The following is a 20816-nucleotide window of genomic DNA, read 5'->3' as shown; positions in this document are numbered from 1 at the left end:
AAAATCACCCCCCCCCCTGAAAAAACTGCTTATAGCAAAAGATAGCATTTGTTTAACTATTACTTGAAAAGAAGTGAGATTTTAAGTCATAGTAATCAGTGGTATTGGATAATGGAAAATGTCTAGGATATGATTAATGAAACATTGGAAGGAAATACGGTCAGTTCATGTGTTAGCATAGATCTTCTGTAAAGCCTGTGTGCCTCACGACGGCCGTGTCAGGCTGTTCTCGATGGAAACATTTTCTTATGCTAATTTGGTTTGATACACGGAGGTAAAAGGAATACATTAGAGTCTGATGTAGTTTGCTCAACTAATGTGGCAGTAGGCAGAAATCAACTGGTTTCTCAGTAACTTTTATTATCAGCTCTTCCATTAGATCAGTAAGTCTTTTTAATGTCATTTTTTATCCTCTCTTTATTCTTTACTATATATTTTGTCTATGGGATGGGGTAGATCCGTAGTATTTCATTGTTGGTGGGGTTATTAATTTTCTTGGCATTTTATTCTGAAAAAGTAATTGTTTTATTTAAATACCTATTAGGCATTTCAAGTAGTTCACTGGTATTTCCTGGCTCTGGCTCTTTGGGGGCAATCTCCAGTGCTTTGCTTGGCTGTGAATTCAAAAATTAATTTTTGGGATTTGTTCTCTCTCTGCACATACATAGATATTAGTTCTCTTTTCTAGTTTGTTTTGTGTTTTTTTTTAGTTTTGCTATGTGTTAGATTCAGGCTTGTGAGCAATGAGTCCTACAGATCCGTAGGAATAAAATTGAGCACAGTGCTCTGTTTTTGTAGCTTTTGCATATCTCTTTTTGCCTTTACTACTGCATGAGTTGAAAGTTTACATCCCGGCTAAGCCTGCTGACTTATTCAAAGAAAAAGCCCCAAGGAAGCGGCTGGTGCCGGAGCAAAGACAAGACTTGCTCCTAGCAAGGCTGAATCATTGCTGGTGTTTATTTAAGTTGTTACTGCTTCTGTTGCACCTGGGGCTTTGTGGCTGCCATGGAACTGGTTCTGGGGCAAAACCATCAGCTGATGTAAAGCTACTGAATGAATTTGTGCTGGCTGAGAAGCTTTCTTTTCCTGTCTCTACATAATGTGCTTCTATGTTGCAAGTGGTACATTTTGAGAGGAAAAAGACAATATTTCTTCAAACTTTGTGTAAGAAGGGCTGATATGTAGGTTGGTATTTATTCCTAAGAAGTGTGTGTGATAAATATTCATATTTACTAAGTAATATATTTGGGTATCAGATTAGCAAATAAATCCTTTTTTAAGATAAAAACTTTAGTGCTGTGGTGAATGATAAGGAAGTGATGTAGCTTTGTAGAAAAGCTGAGACAGAAGGAGGGATTGAGAGGGAGAGAGAATGGGGAAAGCCTGGCTGAACCCAAAATCTGATACGGAGCTGCTTAAGCAGCCTGTAGGTGAATGTATGGTCACACTGGTCGTTGTAGTTATTATCAGTTAGTTTTGAAAATACTGCTCTTTTCTTCAGTACTTTTTATTTTATCTTGTTTTGTCTGGGTCTGTTTCTCAGGAGTGAGATTTCTTTAAGGCTTGCTGCTCTGTAGTTCTTATGTGAGGCACAACGTGGCCTTTTGGTGAGCTGTCATGGGTGGAGAGGTACGAACAATACCGGCCAGGCACACACAGGTGGTAGTTCAAAACAAATAGATTGACAGCTGTTTCTGATTTAGGACTGCAAGGCACCGAGAACGCAGCTCTGCAACAGAGGCAAAGCTGTTACAGCCCGGTGAGTCACTGAGGAATGCAATACAGGGCAACTGCATGACACCTAGTGTTGCTCAGATAATTCCCCAGAGACTTTAACTCTTTGAAATACTGTAGTGAGAGAGTATGGACATAAAAACCACAGGAGCTCACTTTGGCTCTGAGTTTTTCTCTCTCACGTTTTCAGAATTTGAATGCGATTGATTTTTTTCCATCTATCTCCCTCTTTGGAGGGAGAGGGTTCAGTTTCTTTTGAAGTTAGAAAGGATGTCACACATGGTTAGCATTTTCCAAAGGCAAGGAAAGATTATACTCACAACGAAAGAAGCACACACGATGGTGCGAGAGGATTTGCCACGAGGTTCACTGAAACGGTCTGGATTACATCTTGCACAGGCATTGGTTTTCAGACCTTTGCAATATGCATAGCATATTGTGACCTGCCACTTTCAGGAGGAAATCAGCTCCCGTTTCAGTACCGCTCCCAACAGGTGGATATCCAAAGCACCAATGTGTGTCCTGACGTGAGCTCCATGACTTCACCCTGGGTGCAGGCACCCTGGCTGGTGGCCTGCCAGCCAAGGCAGGAACCAGGTGCACGGCACTGAGACACCTGGGCTGGCATGGGGGTGGGCAGAGCTCATCACTCCAGCACCTCATCCAGCAATTGTGGCTCTCCTGCCTTTGGACCTGAACTGGTGCATCCTGCTGAGCACAGCAAGTTGTTGCAGTGTGTGTTGTCATTGGCCTGTTCTCTTAATATGTTCCTTTGCATGTAATTGTCTTTGGTGCTCAAAAGTAAACCACTATTAGGGTTTTCATTGCCACTGATACCTTGCAGCAATGTTGGTCTTTTCTACCTGACGTCAGCCTTTCCAAAGGTGCGTGTGAGCGGCCAGGGAGCAATGAGGTCACTTTGCCACCCCACTGCTCTGCTCCTCCACAGCACACGGATTGTCTTCTGAGTATTTTCTCAAGGTGTTAATGTCTGTGTTTGGGACAAAGAAAAATTCTTTAAAGGGAAAACTATAGAATGTAGATTATCTTTGTAGCACAGTGATTAATTAACAGTAAGTAGCTGTGGCTAGGACGCCAGCAGAGAGTATCAGGTGTCTCTCAACTATCTTCTCAGCTGTTCCTCTTAACAAGAGCTGGGATCTGAGAAAGCTGACAACTGTGGGAGGACTTCAAGGGTATAGCTGGTTCTGCTAGCATCAGTCATTGATACCACTCACACAACATAGGCTGTTTTAGTAATGTCTCTAATGCTCAAGGCAAATGCTGTAAAGGCCTCCTGTATTCAAGTCTACCTTCTCAAATCAGAGGTTGGCTAGGGCTCATATGAATGACTTTAAATACATACCTATAAAAAACTTCCTCTACAGCGGTGATTAACTCTCATTCTATGATGTTTAATCACATAAAGCAAAAACAATAATAATACATGACGTACCTGTGGGATCCTGAGCACCTCAGGAACATGGGAGATGCTTATTATGGAAAAATGCTCTGCCAAATTCTTGTTTGGAGACACTTTATTTAGGAGATGTAGAGGCTGTTTGTCTGCTGAAGTTTTCAAGCTCCAGTTTCTCCACTGAATGCATCAGATCAGTTTCCATACAGTAATAATGCAGGCTGAATCCTTCATTTCCATACTAAGCGTAACAGAAGAGCTGTAGTGCTGATGGCATCTCTAGGGATGGTGGTGTCCAGCATATTCTGTGTCTCCATGGTTGGGATAAGTTGCAGCTTCACATCTGACTTTCCAATATATTTTCATGATTACATTTCACTTAAGACTCACTTGTGCAGAGCAGTTTTTTAATAGCTCTTTAAGTGCTGAACATATATAAATGAAACTTGTTTAACAAGATGGAGGTCTTTTTGCCTGGGTGGGGCTGGCGGTTGTTTTGGCATGGATGGAAATGCAAGAATTTGCTCCAAGCAAATGGGAATCCTTGTTGAAACAAGCAAGAATGACTTTCTTTCATCTGTTCGAAGATCTTTGTGTATCTTGGGAGCTGCTCTGGGTCTTACATCACAGATAAAGAATGTGAAATGTGTCATTTTTGCTAATGGAATTGTAGAATAACTTTTCCTGGTAATGTGAAAGAGGAGGTACTCTTCCTTTGTGGAGTGCCAGAAAACAATACCCACCTGTGTTACAGTAAGACACAAGTGATTTTGGCTGTGACTTTTCCTTCCCAGCTACAGGAGGAGGATGTGTGGCTTACTGATGTGGGCAGGGACAAAACATTTTCACCATCAGCTACATAAAGGATTATGATTAAATGAATGACTAATTATACTCCCTTAGAGTGACTGCTAATTGCTGGTGAACCTTGTTTACAGGAGCATGAAACCAACTCCGACTTTTGGAGGCTGGGTGTAGGGGCTCTGTGTATGAGGAGCATTGGAGGCAAATTTGCTGATCAGTGTTTCAGCCATGTGGGTGCCAGATGTTCTGGTCATGGGGCAGCTCTGACTGCAGCACTGACTGACTCGTGTAGCAGAGAGGGTGGAAGAGACAGACCTGCAGGTGGGGCTTTCCTGGACAGGGTTCACTTCTCCCATCCTTTCTGCGGAGTTTTCGGGTGTGCTGGCTGATGTCACTAAGTCTGTAAAGGCAGAAGCATTGTGGTACATAGTCACTTCCCCCCCTCTTTCATGTCTCTCCCTCTGGCTTCCATTATTGGTGAAGTAAATAGGGAGGACTCTTCCAGGCTTGGCCTCCTCTTGTGCCTGAACTGGGTCTGTCATGTGTGCTTGCACCCATGCAGGCAGGATTTGGACATGTGATATCTTACTTTTTAAGTTATTATTTATTAATAATACAGTGCACGTCAAATGTGCCCAGAAAGGGGTCAGGAAGGAAGAGAGAGCGTCTATGAGATGGGTGAGCTGGTCCTTGCTGCTACCAGCTCAGTTTCATTTGCAGCATCGGCTGTGAGTTACAGGCAAATACAGACCTGCAAGTGGCCACTGCTCTTTAACTGTCCTCTCCTCCGGGCACTCAGCAAGCTCTAAACCTTGGGCTCTTCTTCCACCTTGTCCAGGATTCTCCTCTTCTTGTTTCCATGGGAATGAACCAATAAAGGCAACAAGGCATTGTGTTTAGCATTCATGACCCAAACTAAGCAGTTCTTTAGGGAAGAATTTTTTTACTAAAACATTTCTGTGTATTGAATTACCAGATAAAGGTCTGTGTATTGAATTACCAGGCAGTTGGTTAAATCCAGAAGGTGGAAGAAAGTAAAAAAGTCTCTGACTTCTTGTTGAAAGGAGTTAAAAGTAATTAAAGACAAGAAATGCCTACCTTTTGGAAAGCAGAGGAATCTTTGATTTCATGACAGTTAAAAGTGTATGAAAATACGGATGTGATATGGAAATAATTTTTTAATTGTGTGCACAAATAAACTGTGATTTAAAAAATAATTGAGAAATCAATTTTCCAAATAGAGGAATAACTCAAAGTTTAGTAAAAATTTGTGTTCAAGGGAAAATTGCTTATATTTAATATTCATCTCCTTTGCTCTTTATCCTTATCATATCTCTCACATACAGTCTTGTAAAGTGAATATTTTGACTGCACTTGCATTTCAATCAACACTACTTTGTTAGTTACAGATCATGGCTCCCTGGCCAGAGGTAGAAAAGCCTGAAACCAATAACTATATTGGGGACTCTTCCAAGCAAAACCAGAACATGGCTGGGAAAGAAGGAGAAAATCACAAAGGTAATGTGCTCACTCTGAGTTATATAAAATATATAGGATTTGGGGATCCTTGGAGAAGATGGAAAGTAATTAAACAATTTTTTAAATGTTCTATTTCATCAGGCAATGTGGCTTCACTTGGAAATAAAGGGGAAATTCAACCTGCATTTTCCACAGTAGCTTTGATAGATGAGACAAGGCCAGAAGAAGAAGACCCGTGGGCTCTGCCAGAATTGCAGGACACTGGGGTCAAGTGGTCAGGTAGCCATTTCTCTGTAAATAAGTTACCTACATTGTTTTCTCATCACTTGTCTCATGTTCTTCAGGAGTTAATGGGTGTATTATATTCAGTCAGTAACAAAAATCCTGAAATCATGCTTCTTACCCTCCTTAAAACACAAGAAGATATATGTTAAACAGTCCAGCACTAATACAGTTTTATATCCAGGCAGCTGTTGGTCTTTTTTTACTCAGTAGGATGACTATAAAACCAAGGGTCAATGTCAGATTTCATAAGGCTCTTGACACATACCAAAAAGGTTTTTTTTGGTGGTAAAAGTAGGTAAACAAAATAACTGCTGCTGCAGTTAAAATGTGATTAAGAACATTCTTTTGGGTTTAATCATACAGTAGAGCCATGTCACTGTATTTGTCTCCACTGTCTCTGCTTGTGCACTAGAGGATTCCAGAGAAAAATTCAAATGATTCTTTTATACATAATGTATTTGTTTTGCAGAACTGGATAGAAAAGGAAAAATCATTCGTGTACTCTATGGGATAGGGAAGTTCATTATGCTACTTGGACTACTCTACATGTTCGTGTGTTCTCTGGATGTACTGAGTTCTGCATTTCAACTGGTAGGAGGTAAAACATCTAAAATATCAAGAATAAATGAATAAGGCAGTAAATTTTGTCTGAGACACTTAATTACAACTACCACTCTTCAAGAACATTCTTCATATGTGACGTGACATAGATTCAGAAGGAAGTAGCTCTGATTAAACACTGACCTTCATTTGTTTGAAAGGGTCTTTCTGTCTCAAATTCGAAAGAGCTGTTGATGTAGGGGTTATTATTAATTTCCCAGTAGCTTCCTGTTACTTTAGTGACAGTTAAAAAAAATATATCTGTGCATTAATCTGTCCCATGTAAAAGACATTTCAACAAGGTGAAATATGAGAATTGTGCTCTTGACCAAAGCGTCTAACACCAAAATGTCCCCCAAATCCCTCAGATATGAAAACTATTGACATGTATTTTTTACATTTACCTTGAAGCGTTGAGTTCAGGTGATGGACTCAGGAGTCAGAGAGAAATATGTGCACTTCTGTGGAAGTATTTTGCAAACAGAGAAAGGTACAGGTACAGGATTAATAGTACTTTAATAGTATTTTTAAAAGCATTTTCCTTAATTCAGTATCCAAAAATACAAGAAATAACATTTAAATCAAGGCATGTGTGGTTTTTTGTCCTACAGTCTTTCTGCTGATGGCTGTGGCATTATATGCTTCTCTGCAGAGTCCAGCAGGGCTTATAGTCACTGAAATAAGAGAATATAAAGTATTCTTTAAAACCTGAGAAGCTGAGAGTCCAGGATATGAATCTGGATCCCTGGGCTACATTGTACTTTTTGGGGATAGCAAATATGGTTATATATGTATCAATTAAATGGCTGAATGATCTTGAATTAAGCACTCTGATAATTTCTATGAACTTTACCTTGTACTTCCCTCATTCTGAGAATATGGGGTTTTTTTCTAGGTAAAGCAGCAGGGGACATATTTAAAGATGATTCAGTGCTCTCAAATCCTGTTGCGGGACTGGTGATTGGAGTTCTGGTGACTGTTATGGTCCAGAGTTCCAGCACTTCTTCATCCATTATAGTCAGCATGGTGTCCTCCACATGTAAGTCTGCTTACAGCATCTTCCCAGAGATCACTCATAAATCTTGTCTGAAGTGCAAACATTCCCACTTGAGTTCAAATTGTAGAAGCTTTGGGTAAAAGAATAGAGACTAGGAAAATTTTCCACAGCCATTTCCCTGATATAAAATCGAATTTTATAACAGAATCATAACAGTATTAATATTAGTAGTAGCAATACTAGTAGTAGTACTAGTAATAACAATAAAACCACAACTGCAATGAAAATCATTAGAAGCCTTGGCTCTGAATGACTTAATTTTGGAATTATCTGCATAATTTTCTCATGTTGGGCAGTTACTGATCTTCATTGTTTCTGTAACTGCCTAACAGTTCTGTAACATCATTTCAAAATTCTGCAGTAAGCAGGCAAATGCCTGGGAAAGAAGAGACTTTATTTTAATCTGGCCCTCTAACATGTGATGAAAATGGATAACCATGGGCCATAGTGACTGTGGGGATCATGGGACTATGGGAGTGCCATATTCCCAGGGGTCTTGACTAAAGCCAGCCTGTTTGGATTGGAGCAGCTCATCACACTGACATCAAGGGAAGTCAGGGTTTTACTGATAGTGATAAAAATTTTCATTGAAGCATAGAGCTTGCTGATAATCTGATTTTTTCATTCAGTGGTTCCTTTTCTGTTTTCTAGTGCTGACAGTTAGAGCAGCTATTCCTATTATCATGGGAGCAAACATTGGCACCTCAGTTACAAACACAATTGTGGCACTTATGCAAGCTGGGGACAGGAATGAATTTAGAAGGTATTGTACTTAAACTCTAGATCTGGAAAATTGTTTCTTTCATTTTTGTAGGTCTTCTTCTGTATTCTCTATCATTACTACAGCCATTCAACCTTTCTAGGTAGGAAAGTCACAAGCATGGCCATGGCAAAGGTATAAAGCTGCCTACGTGTATGGCTTCATATGCTTGAAGAAAAACATATCAGGTTCCTTTAAAAGTTTTTTGGGATTGTAAGAATTCACCATTTTAAACGATCCTGCACAGGGATAAATTTTCAAGTGCTCCCACTATACCACCCACCTTTTATTATGTGCTAGTTATGGGAGGGCTGTACAAGAAGTTAGTATTACATAAGTTTGGTCTGGTTTCCTTAAAAGAGATTTCAGTGTTGAAGGCTTCTTAAGTCTGCACAAAGCCAGAGCTGGTAACTGTAGAGAAATTAAGTGTTCTGTCTGTCAGAGACAACTTTTAGACTGACACGTGACATTGACACTGAGAGAGCTCATGGAGCACTTGGAGACCTACTGGAGATGGGCAGTAAACTTGGGAGCGATAGGAGACTCTGGTACCTTTGCGTCATTTATGGCGCACTGAGCATATTGAAATACTCTTGGCCAAAGCCTCTGAGGGAAGAGCTGTGGCTCCTCAGGCTTTGGAGGAGAAGATGGAAGGGAGCTATACACCAACAGTTTGCAGAAACATGTGGGAGACCTGCAGAGCCCTCTTGCCCCAGGAGTCAGGGAGAACAGGTCCCTCAGGCAATGACTGGTTGAGGATTAAAAATATACTAAAAACAGGTGAGAGGCAAAACAAATACAGGCTGTACAGCCACTTCTTTCTTCAAAAAAGTACTCTTGGCAGCCTCATGTTAAGTATCACTTTTGTCTTTTCTAGTTTTTCTTGTTTTACTCACCTGTCTGGCTCTTTAATTGGTCAACAGTGTGGAGCCGACCTAGCACTCCATAACAAAGTAGCTATTGCACTTGACCTCAGAAATTAAATGATTCCCACCTTGAAATGCCCTTCATCTCTACTTTTATGATTTCATATCTAATTGATATTATACACATTTTGTTTAATTAAAAGCAGCTCTGTTTTTTAATTTCTTCTTGCAGGGCCTTTGCTGGGGCAACAATCCATGATTTCTTTAACTGGCTAGCTGTGTTTGCACTGTTACCCATTGAAGTCATTACCGGCTATCTCTACCATCTCACCAATGTTATAGTTGAGTCCTTTCATCTTGAAAGTGGTGAGGATGCTCCAGAGCTACTAAAAGTTATCACAGACCCCTTTACAAAGCTCATCATTGAGGTAAGTTCTTTCTCACTTCAAGGAGGCTGCTTACCTGGTTCAGTCACAACTAATCAAAATGCTCTGAGTATGAGAAGGTTTCCCACTCTTATCTCTGTGTCCTCAGGGTAAAGTTCATTAGCAGATGAATTCTTCTCTTTATTCACATTTCATAAAGCCCAGCTCTATGTTTCCAGTTTCTATTTCCCCCACATTTCACCGTATCAATGGCAGACCTAGCTAGGAGGACTGGGAAGGCAGGCGAGCACAAATACAGCCATGTGGGATGGATGGGAAGGCAGCCTGTTGCCTGGACATTGGCAGATAGCACTAGCTGAGATAACCTGCCACAGCCAGAGGATCAGCATAGGTGATGACCCTGAAATGATGGGACATAGTCATGTGCATCTAGAAGCCAGGAGGATGCACACAGCTTCTGAAGTGACAGTAAATACAGTCAGGGAATTGTGTCAGGGCAGCTGATTAAACAGAAAGGGTGAGATGAGGTAGTGGATGATGTGGGGAGAATGAGACAAAGCATTTGTTCATGTAGAGTTGTACCTTTTTTTCTGGGAGTAACCCCCCTCCTACCTGTTGGGCAGGAGTTCCAGCATTAAAGTCATGCAGATTTTATATGGTTGAGCTTCTGAAGGGGGTTATTTGAGTAGAGCTGTGATACAAGCTGGAAACAAAGCATTTTTTAAATCTTTTTTATTCTTCTTTTTAAGCTTGATAAATCAGTAATAAATGCAATTGCCACTAATGATGAATCAGCAAAAAACAAAAGCCTGGTAAAGATCTGGTGTGTCACTGAAAGCAATGTGGTGAGTATCATGTTAAATTAATTGTCAGGTTAAATTAATTGTCAGCCTCAGGAAATATATTACTGATCTGTACCTGATGCTCCTTATCATAGGATTGTGAAATTAGATTTTTTTAAATGAGGGTGGGGTTTTTTATCAGCGAAAAAGAATGAAAAAAATTTAATGCAGTATTTGCTCCACTTAAAGCAAGCATGGTCACCAATGGTGACCTTGACCTGGCTGCTTTCAGTACTGTGCAGGCTCTTGCCTATCAGAACTGGTGGATTGGTGCCAAGCCTTTTACTCCTTTCAAACCCAAATGCCTTTAAACTCTGATAGTCCTACCAACTCCCTGAAAGTGGAAAAATTCTGCAACATAGGCCAGAGAAAAGATAATTTCAACCACCGTTTATCTACTGATCTAATCAGCTTTAGCTTTACGTGTGTCGGGGTGATCTGGTGGCAGCTGGCTATTTGCAGCTTTCTTGGAAAACTGCCCTTGGAGAAAGCCTCTGTAGGGCTGTGTCCTGTTCCTCTTCACCCAAGCAGCCCTGTAGCTTGGAGGAATCTCTTGCCCAGACCAACACCAATGAGTATTTTGGTAAGCTATGGAGCTGAGTGGTTTGCATTGTTCAGCTAACTAGCAATTACAGCACTAAATATCCTTTGATTCTCTAATTAGAGTATTCTACCTGTTGGCATGTATAGAAAAGTAATTCCTGAAGTCCTGGGGCAGAAGATACTTAAGGACAGGCCGTGGAGGTTGAAATTAAGCGCTCAGCTCCTATTGAATGACAGTCTGGATGGCCAGTGAAACGCTACCTATGGAGATAGTGGCGGAGCAGAGCTGTGCTCACCTGGAGCCCTGCTCGGGTTACGCCGCAGGCTCTGGGTGTGAGCCCGAGCCGGCTCAGAGCCGCAGCCTGGTGCCCCTCGCTGCCCGGCAGGCACAGCCCGAGCCTCAGCTGGAGAGCTCCGAGCCCTACACTCGGAACAAGAAACTCCACGGAAAGTGCAGCCTGAGGGAAAGTGCAGCCTAGAAAAAAGTGTTTATTTCTAGACACACACTTTTTTCTGTGTTGCCTGTATTTTGGCTCTGTACCTACTGCTCAAGCTTACAGTCAAATTACAAAAACATGTGAAACCCTCAGAATTTTGACTTGGGCTTGGTGGGGAAAAAGGAAAATAATTCAAATTATCTGCATTTCTACTAGGTTGAACTAATTTCTAGCAAAAATTATTAAACAGACTCATGGCAAGGATAAATACATGCAGATCCCATATGTTTAAAGCAAAACAAATGTTTTTGATCTAGTGAGGCTGCTTTGAAACTAAGATGTTTGAAAAAATTTCAGGAAGGTAAGAAACAAGACTGTTGTGTTGTAAAGGTTTACAGGATGGGGTGCCTGGAGGCCAGGCACTCCCTGGAGATGTGGGGGCACTAGATCTACTCCCAGTTTTGCCCACCTGCATCATCTGGAGAGAGGTACAAATGCAGGTGGTAGTAGGCAGTACCCAGCAAATACAAAAAATGATTTCTCTTTCCCCATTTCTGCAAAAGAAAATCACTCAAGTACTTTGGAAAGGTACCTCGTGTTCAGGGGCATGGTTCAGAGTCCATTTGGCTGTTAGCTGCTCTTGTGTGGAAGTACAGCTCAGTCAGCAAACTCTTCCTTAATCTGCTTAATGACTTACGGACCTGGTGTCAGAATGCAGTATGTCTGGCCTAGGAGGGCTTATAAGGAATGTTTTATTGTGGTATACACAGAAATTCAGTAATTCAGTAACGCTAATCATAGTGCTTGTAATGAGCTTTTAGACAGCATTTGAGCTTTGAAAATTAAAGTAGTAGCAGCACTTCTATTTCTACTGGCATGGAAACTGAGGTGCAGAAAATCAGCTCGAGCACTTTGTGCTCATCCAGCAAGAGAGGCTGCACTAGCATTGTAGCATTCTGACTCACAGTCCTGTAGTACTCATCAGACCATGAACTGCACTGAGATGTCAGGACAGAGGTCTTTCTTTCATCAAGGAAGCTGTGACACTGGCTGGAAAAGGAATGCCAACTGTCCCACAACTGCAGCCAAGCATGAACCTCACTCCACAAAAACTGTCATCAGTAGTTAAGTTCCTTGGCTATTAGTGGATTGGTGTTGTGGTTATTACAATGTAGAAGATTTTGGGGATATTTTAATCTTTACATGTTGTACTGATTGACTTGGGTAACAACATAATAATTTATTTTAAGAATACAAAATATGATCATGTCATTAATGTGGTGCCAGCTTACAATTCAGACTTTTTAGCTGATGAATCTTGGTTGTAGTAAAATCTGGAAATTCTACATGAGCTCTTAATAAAGGATTGTAGACGACTGAACTATTTGCTTTGTCTGGCAATCTTTAGACACTGCAGAATGTCACAATTCCACCTTCCGAAAACTGCACATCTCCTGACTTTTGCTGGACTGAGGGAAATGTGACATGGACCCTCAAGAATATAACTGAAACAGACTATATCAGTAAATGTAAGTAGAAGAACTACTCCTCTGCCACATCTTTACAAAAGTCTATGGCTTTCTAATGGTGCTAACAGACCACTTCTGAGGTGTATCCAGAAGCCCTCGCCTGTATAGACACAAGGGAGCCTGTGCTCTGCTATAGCTTGCACAGCTGGAGTTACAGCATCATCATGGTATCTGGCTGCAGGTGGATCTTTTTCCATGGTGCCTGATATCAGTAATTGAGGTCCTCAGTATCATGTCACCCTCGATGTTCAGATGGCTTGGAGCTACGGTTACTTTGCTGTAATGCTTGCTAGGATATCCCATCCCTATGCATGCCCTGCAGGACTTTCAACAGCCCTTCTCAGGCATGCAGCCACCTAAAAGCTGACCCACCATGCAGCTTGGAGCATCCCAAAATTTTCTCCTGCCTTTGTACTCCTCTCTCTTGCACATGGTCACATTCCTGCCTGCCCCATAGGGGTGCCTGCTGTGTATTTTATAACATGTCTGTAGAAGCACCTCTCCTGCCTCCCTCAGACATGGCTTTTGTGGAGGAGGGAAGGTGGCATTTTCCCTCTTTGCATCAACCCCTCAAGTTGTGCTTGCTTTGGTCCAATTTTCTTAGGGGAGCAAATGAAAACTAGAGCTGGGCTTAGGATCACAGGCAAAAATTAGGGTAGGCTAATTCATTTTTCTTTTCTTTTTCAGGCCAACACATCTTTGTAAACTCAGACCTGCCTGATCTTGCCATCGGGCTCATCCTTCTGGCTTTGTCCCTGCTTGTTCTCTGCTCCTGTTTGATCATGATCGTTAAGCTATTAAACTCTGTGCTTAAAGGACAAGTGGCAAGTGTTATCAAGAACACAATCAACACTGGTAACTATCTTCTTTTCCTGAGGATTGTTTTTAGGAGTGACAAGGACACTGAGAATGTTTATTGATGTCTCCTGTTCTGGAAGACATTATAGAATATTTTAAAGAAAATATTATTGAATGAAAATCATGCACACTGCCCACCATTTTTTCTCTCAAGCATTTTTGTTCTTTCATTTAAAAATCTATTAGTGAACAGCTTGATTGAGAAATGCAGCAGATTAACAGCATTGGAGACCAAAGTCCAGGCTCTGTTTCTAGATGTATAATCATTAGCTGTTAGAAATGTAGAGTTCTCATCCTCAAAAGATAGCACCAAAGTGCTGAGATTGTGATTGCCTGCTCTGACACAGGGCCTGCATATTCTTTCTAAAGTAAGTTGAAAAAAGTTTGTAGTAATTAATGATCTTATCCTGTTCTGCTGCCTAACCTGCTCTTCAGCAGGATAAGGCAGCCTTGCATAGTGGAGTTTTTCTATCTTTCCCTGTGTTGTCCAGCTGTTTTTTATAGCCTGGATCCATTGAGTGCAAATGTTATGGGTTTTTTTCACCAGGCTGCTTTTCCTTTTTAATGGAGAGATTAGAAGCTGTAGCAGAGAAAAGCAGTCCTGGCACAGATCTCAGGCTATGGTTGAAGTGAGGGTACACAGAAATGCAGAAGGCAACAAAGTGGTCCCCAGGCTGTCTTCTCCTGGGCAAAGAACACTGCCCAAATTAAAAACAAGGGGTAGAAAGTAAACAGCTGACAGCTACTGCTTATTTAATTTGGGATCTGCTTTGTGTTCCTCTGTGTCTTCCCAGCTGATTAAGTCCTCACTTCTCATCTCTCTCCATAAATCTGCAGACAACAGGGGACATTTGTGCCTAGTTTCTCTAATCAGTGTAATTAACTGTTCTCTGCAAGAGTTAACAAGTGCATTTTTAGGAGATAATCTGCTTGGAATAGTTAGAGCACACAACTTGGTTCTCTCAGGATAGTCTTCAGAGCTTTCTGAAGATCTGATCTTTGCAGTGTGTGCCTGGTTGCTGAAACCAAGGCTCTCAAAACATCCGGAAGGTTTTGTGTTGACCTCCACATAAACATTTCTGGTACCTAATTGTATCACAACACACATGCTACCCCGGGTCAGGACAAATGTCTGCCTAGTCTGGTATCCATCTCAAAGTGTATCCAGTGGTGCAAGGCTGTAGAAGGCACACAGCAAACAGGATAAATCGAAGTAGTAGAATTGACCCCAAAACTTCATTTGAGATCCAATATGCAAGCTATATATATACATTTTAAGTGCTTAACAGTCTTCACTGCTGTGTTACTGTTACATAGATCACTCTGTTATGCTAACAGCACTATTCTTCCTCTATTTTTTAGATTTTCCATTTCCTTTTACTTGGCTTGCTGGATACCTGGCTATGCTCGCAGGGGCTGGTATGACCTTCGTTGTCCAAAGCAGTTCTGTTTTCACATCTGCTATTACACCCCTTGTTGGTAAGTTGTAAATACAGTGCTCTTAATCCCCATGTTTTATCTTCTCCATCATTCTGAAACCAACTCAGTCATGTTTCTTTTCTCGTAGGCATTGGCGTTATAAGCATTGAGCGCTCTTACCCCCTCACCTTGGGAGCCAACATTGGCACAACCACAACAGCTATACTTGCAGCCTTAGCAAGTCCTGGGAGTACATTAAAATATTCATTACAGGTCAGTATAAAACAATGCTTTATTGACTTCATTTAGAAGTTGTAACTTTTCTGAAGAAAAACCTGACAAAAGTGGCTGTGATGCAGATGTACTGTTTATGTGGTGCCTGTTATTTTGTGTGCTATTAATAACAAAGCATTCACTTCAACTTCTAGAGCAGAAAGGTTGCATTAAAAATTCCCAGGATGTCAATGTATAGCTAATCTTACTTTTATAAATTGTCTTGGTCTGCTTGAATTGATTCAGAACTGAGACAGGGGAGGCCACTTGACCCCTGAGCATGAGGTATTTTTTGCTTGGAGTTCAGTGCCCACATACTGAGAACTCTCTGAGGGTTATTCATTTCTGTAAGCTCTCTTCTCAGGATCCTAAGTCAGTTCATGAATTGTACAGGGAAGTGAAGGTTGCACAATCCTTAAGCTGGCAAACTCTCTATCTACCTGACGTTGCAGTGAGCATCATAGCATCTATTTTTCTCCTTGTAAATGTACTTTGACTGGGTTTTACTGAATTCCTTTTTGCCTTAAACTATTTGAAAAGTAGGAAGCTTAGCTCTGACCTCCCATTTTCCACCCAGTAAAGAACCTAGCAGCAGATAACCTTTGAATGAATGCTTTACAATTAAGAGTGAAAAGATAATGACGTTTCTTTTGTGAATAGGATGAATGTCTTTACTAGCTAAAATAAATCAAGAAAATTACAGAAGTCATTTAATTGTCCTCAAGCAACAGATGTAATCATGAGAAGATGCTATCTTGATAAAGCTCAGATTTCATGATAACATACTGGTTTTATAATGCCCTTTATAAATAAACACCTGTATTTTCATATTTACTTTAGTCTGATAACAAAATTAAAATATGATAAGGTAAGCAGGGAATGTACTGTTTTGTTCAATACATGCTTATTCTGTCTAAGTGACTCCTGTGTGCTTTAGGAAGTCTGTGCCTTTTAATTCTAATTTTTGTTTAAAAAAATTTAAGTATGTGAATCAAAGGATTGCAAAGACCCAAAGAAAAAGTCCCCTTCCAGGAATCTCCTCAGTGCCCTATAAACTTATAGCTATTTTTTTTTTTTGTAAAATCCAAGTTTGTACCATTAAAAATTTCTCTGTAGCCTGTGTGCAATATCAAATTTATATTTCCCATGTTTTCATTGAAAATGTATGGATGCAGAACCCAATGGTTCCCACACCTTATTGACAACAGTACTGTTTCCTGAGAGCTGGAAGTAATAATGATGTGGGTAGGAGTATTTAATAGTGTTTTAGTTAATGAGCTTCCCAAATGTTTTTGCTTTCAGATTGCCTTGTGCCACTTTTTCTTCAATGTCTCTGGGATTATTCTGTTTTATCCGATACCTTACACACGCCTGCCAATCCGCATGAGCAAGACCTTGGGAAATATAACAGCCCAGTACAGATGGTTTGCTATATTTTATCTTCTCCTATGTTTCTTTCTGTTGCCTTTGTTTGTATTTGCTCTGTCACTGGCAGGCTGGGCAGTCCTTTTGGGTGTTTGCCTTCCCCTGTTTGTTCTTTTTATTGCTGTGGTTGTAATTAATGTTATGCAGAAAAGGCGACCACATTCATTGCCTGAGAAGCTCCAAAACTGGGATTTCCTACCTGTCTGGATGCACTCCCTAGAGCCCTGGGACAATATACTTATGTCTTCACTTGCTTTTTGTGGGAAACATTGCTGTGGCTTCTGCAAGTGTTGCAAAGTCAATGCTGAACAGGAGGGTGCCAAAGACAAGCAGCTAAAAACTATGGAAGTTTATGAAAACACCATGGCAATGGCTGATGAAGAAAGAGGTGGAAGAAGGGCACCAGCTGTAGCTTGTGTTGACAAAACAGGCACAAACAACACAGCCTTATAGTATTGGATCCATGTATATTAGCAGAGGTACAGCACAGGACACCCAGGCTCATCAAAACCACCTTGGACCTTGCACTGAGGACAGAGTGAACATTTTGTTAGATTTCTGAAGCCAGTGATACATCACTCATCAAGGAAGGGAGTCAAACAATCCCCAGAAAATCTATGCTCAGTTGCAAAGCTAATGGCAGATATGTTCACAGAGGATCTACTGTGTGGTACCTTCCTCCAAATGTTATCAGTAGCAAACAAAAGAAATCCTGATGTAGTCCCATGAAGAGGAGGATGAAAGAAGTGGCAATTAATTCAATCTTTAAAAAAAACAAATAAACAATGCACTTGTTGAGGTCAGCCTTTCTGACCTACTGACTCAGCAGAAATTAATTCATAATACCTAAGAAGCCCTTGAAATTAAAAAAAAAAAAAGGGGGGGGGGAAAGGGAAAAAAAGGGGGAAAAAAGGAATCCTAATGTTTTCATTGGCCTGTCTGCAGTGGTCAAAATGGAAAACAGTAGCTTTCCTAGAACAGATTATTCTATGTGTGTGAAGGAAAATGAAATGCTGGGACATCCTTCAGAAGCTCTTGGAGTCCTACTCTGGCATAAGCCCATTTGGAGCCCTCTCTGTCTCCTCTAACAGTGGGGACAGGAGCTATAATATCTTGTAATCTCAGGCTAAAGACCATAAAAGTAATTGCTGCTCCCTCTGCCTGCTGAATGTTAAGAACTGTGTACGGAGACATCGGGTTGCTACCAAAGGTCTTGTCTGACTGAGGATGTGATTGTGTGGCCATTCCTCTCTCTGGATGGTCCTTTCAGTCCTGTTCACCATGTAATCCCACAGCTATGGACTGATGCAGGAAGGAGGGCAAGTGGCCACGGTAGGAGAGGAGAGAGCTGTGCCAGCCTGTGCTGATGCCAGGAGATGTGTGTGCAGCTGTGGCTCCATTTGCCTGAGTCACAAAAGGAGTTTCCAGAGTAGCAGTGGAGAATGGCTTTGGACCTACAACAGAGGGAGCCTGCAGAGCAGATTGTGGCTAGCACAGGGCATCTGGTAATGTTTACTGGAGAGAAAGGGGTTTTCACCACCCTTTTGTGCTCTGAACCACCCTACTTGGAAATAATGTGAATTTTACTGGCAATTGTATGTAGCAATCAAAATCCCAAATAAAATCCCAAATAAAATCCATAAGGAGTGTAGTCACTACAATGTCTAGCAAATCCATGGGTAGTGCAATACTTGATAGGAAGCTGCTTGTGCTCAAATGTTACCTTATTGATGTTTTAGTAAATGCTTGTGAGACTGCCCTGAATCATGGGCTAACAGAAGGCATAATTTCAGAATCAGAAGAAGAACATTTCAAAGATGCACTGAGTACTTCTGCTGGTTTTCAACAGCTTAGATATTACTGAGTATGAGACAATATCCAAAGTCCAATCACTGATGTTCCAAAAAAAATTAGCTGGCTGAGTGTAAACCAAGTGTCATTTAAAGCCCATTTAAGTGGCTGAATTTTAAATTAAATGTGTAATGAAAATGCTGAGAAGACCCTTAGTGTAACAAAGCAACTCAGTGCTGCTAGAACACAATTACTTCTGAATAGTTGTTTTCTGCAGAACTTGGAATTCAGTAGGTTAAATTCAGCAATCAAGTAAATACATACATTTTAGAAGTGAAAATTGTTTTCATTTACTTTTTAAAGCTAACATTAAAACTGGCAAACTATGTGTTTGCAAATTGCATTCAAACTGAAATTCTAACTGGTTCTGTAATTGTGAGCCAGTGACAAAATACTTAGAATCAGAGTGAAATTCCAAAAACATCTAATTTTGGTATAGTTCTACTCTTTTGGAGTGTAGTACCAAACAGCAGAATTATGTCAAATATTCTTTTAAAAGTTATTTTCCTTTGTTCAATACATGCTCCAATACATTTTCCTTATGCTTCATATGGTTGAAACATAATTTTGTCAGCATCTCATTTTTAAAGTGAATTTTTTTTATATTTTCAGTAATTCTTCTTCATTTTATTCTTACAATTCTGGATACTTTTTGAATCTGTTTCTTTAAATCCCAGTGTGCATTTCCCACGCCCTGCTTCTTTGGGAAAATATGAGAAAAATATCCAGAATTGTTTTCAAGTTATCTTACGTTTCCATTGACCACCCATTGAAAGAGGAAACATTTTAATCTACTATTACTTATTTCTTAAACAACACGCACCTTATTTTGCTTCTTGAAGCAAAGCCTTCAAGAACAGTGATAATAACTGTGGGAAAGCAATTCTTACAAATGAATCAGGGTAATAATTGTCAGGCATATCAGTACTTTATGGTTCCTCTTTGTAACATCTCCCCTATGATCTCCTCTCCTTGCTCCAGGTCATACCATGCCATTGTGTTAAACAGATTCCAACAAATATTTCTGTTTAATACAGCATGATATGTCCTGGTACACTCACCCCCACACTCTCACTAAAATATATTTACGCTTTATTTATAATTGCTTGAGTGTACAGAATTTTTCATAACTTATAGAGAAAAAGGCTCGTGATTGTGTTATATATTACATATTTGAAAACTAAGCAATGTTTATCTATAAAAATGTAAAAAGGAACTACTGTATATTTTGTAATATAACTTTTCAATTGTTTGTAACTGTGTATACTGTGTATTATGGAGACTGTTGGCTCCATCAATAGGTTACTTAAAGATTGTTAGTAATGCAGAGACAGATTTCTTAAAGACAAAAAACAATGGTAGACTTTCATATTATGGCTTAATGCACAAGGATATTAAACACTATGTTTCTAAAAGATTTGAATTTTCTGTAATGAGAAATTTTGAAAACACAATGTTTCTAAAATACTTTTTTAAACGCTTAAACACTTTATCTTTTAACTTGTTTCAAGGACAGTTTATGTCCTTATATTTTGTCATGAATGTTCATCTTGTCTGTCATCATGCATTGAATTTAAAAATAAAGAGAAGTTTAAAAAAATTCTTTTCATAATATCTATTTATATATTTATCATGGAATTTTGCAGAAAAATAAGTATTCAGACAAGTTCTAGCCTGAGCTGATGCAATGTGCAAGAAATGAGAAGGGTTTTTTAGCACTGAGCACTAAAGAACAGCACCTGTGTGTCCAATATTTTCATATGAATGAGAGATTTTCATATGGAGAAAAATAAAAAGAATTGCTCAGTGCAGCTGTGTGGGTCAAGACATTTTCTGGCAGAGTGCTACAGACTGTCCTTAGTGAAGGCAAGCATGTAGGAGGAAAGCCAATGCTATTGTGGCAACAGGATGCATGATGAGTCACCCCAAATTATCTGTGTCGCTGTACCAGGCTCAGATTCTTCCTGCATTCTCTGGCAAACAAGAGTGTCTCCACAAAGCTCCTTATACCCCGTGACCTGAGTGATGTCTGGCTTCTAACTGCAAAAATATCCATCTTACTCTTTTTTTGTTAATCACACATGACCTATGGAGCTTAAAATTAGACAGACAGAGAGAAATAAAGAGTGCTCTTTAAATGTGTTAAAGAGTATTGAAAAGGTTATTAAACTTTCTAATTATGAGCTCAATAGTAGCTGAGGAATCAGCCCCAAAAGTACCTCTCATTCCCAATTACACCATGTTTTATTGA

General features: G+C 40.1%; 1 protein-coding gene across 1 annotated transcript; it reads left to right on the top strand.

Annotated features, from left to right (window-relative positions):
- The first annotated feature begins 5367 nt into the window (after positions 1-5367).
- SLC34A2 (solute carrier family 34 member 2) lies at positions 5368-17546 on the top strand. Its single transcript, XM_053940954.1, has 12 exons — positions 5368-5473; positions 5576-5713; positions 6189-6317; positions 7215-7358; positions 8028-8139; positions 9235-9430; positions 10138-10233; positions 12619-12739; positions 13427-13594; positions 14960-15076; positions 15165-15289; positions 16592-17546. Exons 1-12 carry the CDS (start codon positions 5368-5370, stop codon positions 17165-17167), a joined length of 2028 nt encoding a protein of 675 aa, XP_053796929.1. The 3' UTR covers positions 17168-17546.
- The last annotated feature ends 3270 nt before the right edge of the window (positions 17547-20816 follow it).

The sequence above is a fragment of the Vidua chalybeata genome, chromosome 4 (genome assembly GCF_026979565.1).
Source record: "Vidua chalybeata isolate OUT-0048 chromosome 4, bVidCha1 merged haplotype, whole genome shotgun sequence".
Taxonomy (NCBI): Eukaryota; Metazoa; Chordata; class Aves; order Passeriformes; family Viduidae; genus Vidua; species Vidua chalybeata.
This window is presented reverse-complemented; position numbering and strand designations above follow the sequence as displayed.

Bases quoted from the DNA above. Each gene is read 5' to 3' on its own strand.
- SLC34A2 (XM_053940954.1), top strand. From the start codon at position 5,368: ATGGCTCCCTGGCCAGAGGTAGAAAAGCCTGAAACCAATAACTATATT. The intron at 5,474-5,575 runs GTAATGTGCTCA...CTATTTCATCAG, and splicing joins AGAAGGAGAAAATCACAAAG to GCAATGTGGCTTCACTTGGA. The intron at 15,077-15,164 runs GTAAGTTGTAAA...CTTTTCTCGTAG, and splicing joins TGCTATTACACCCCTTGTTG to GCATTGGCGTTATAAGCATT.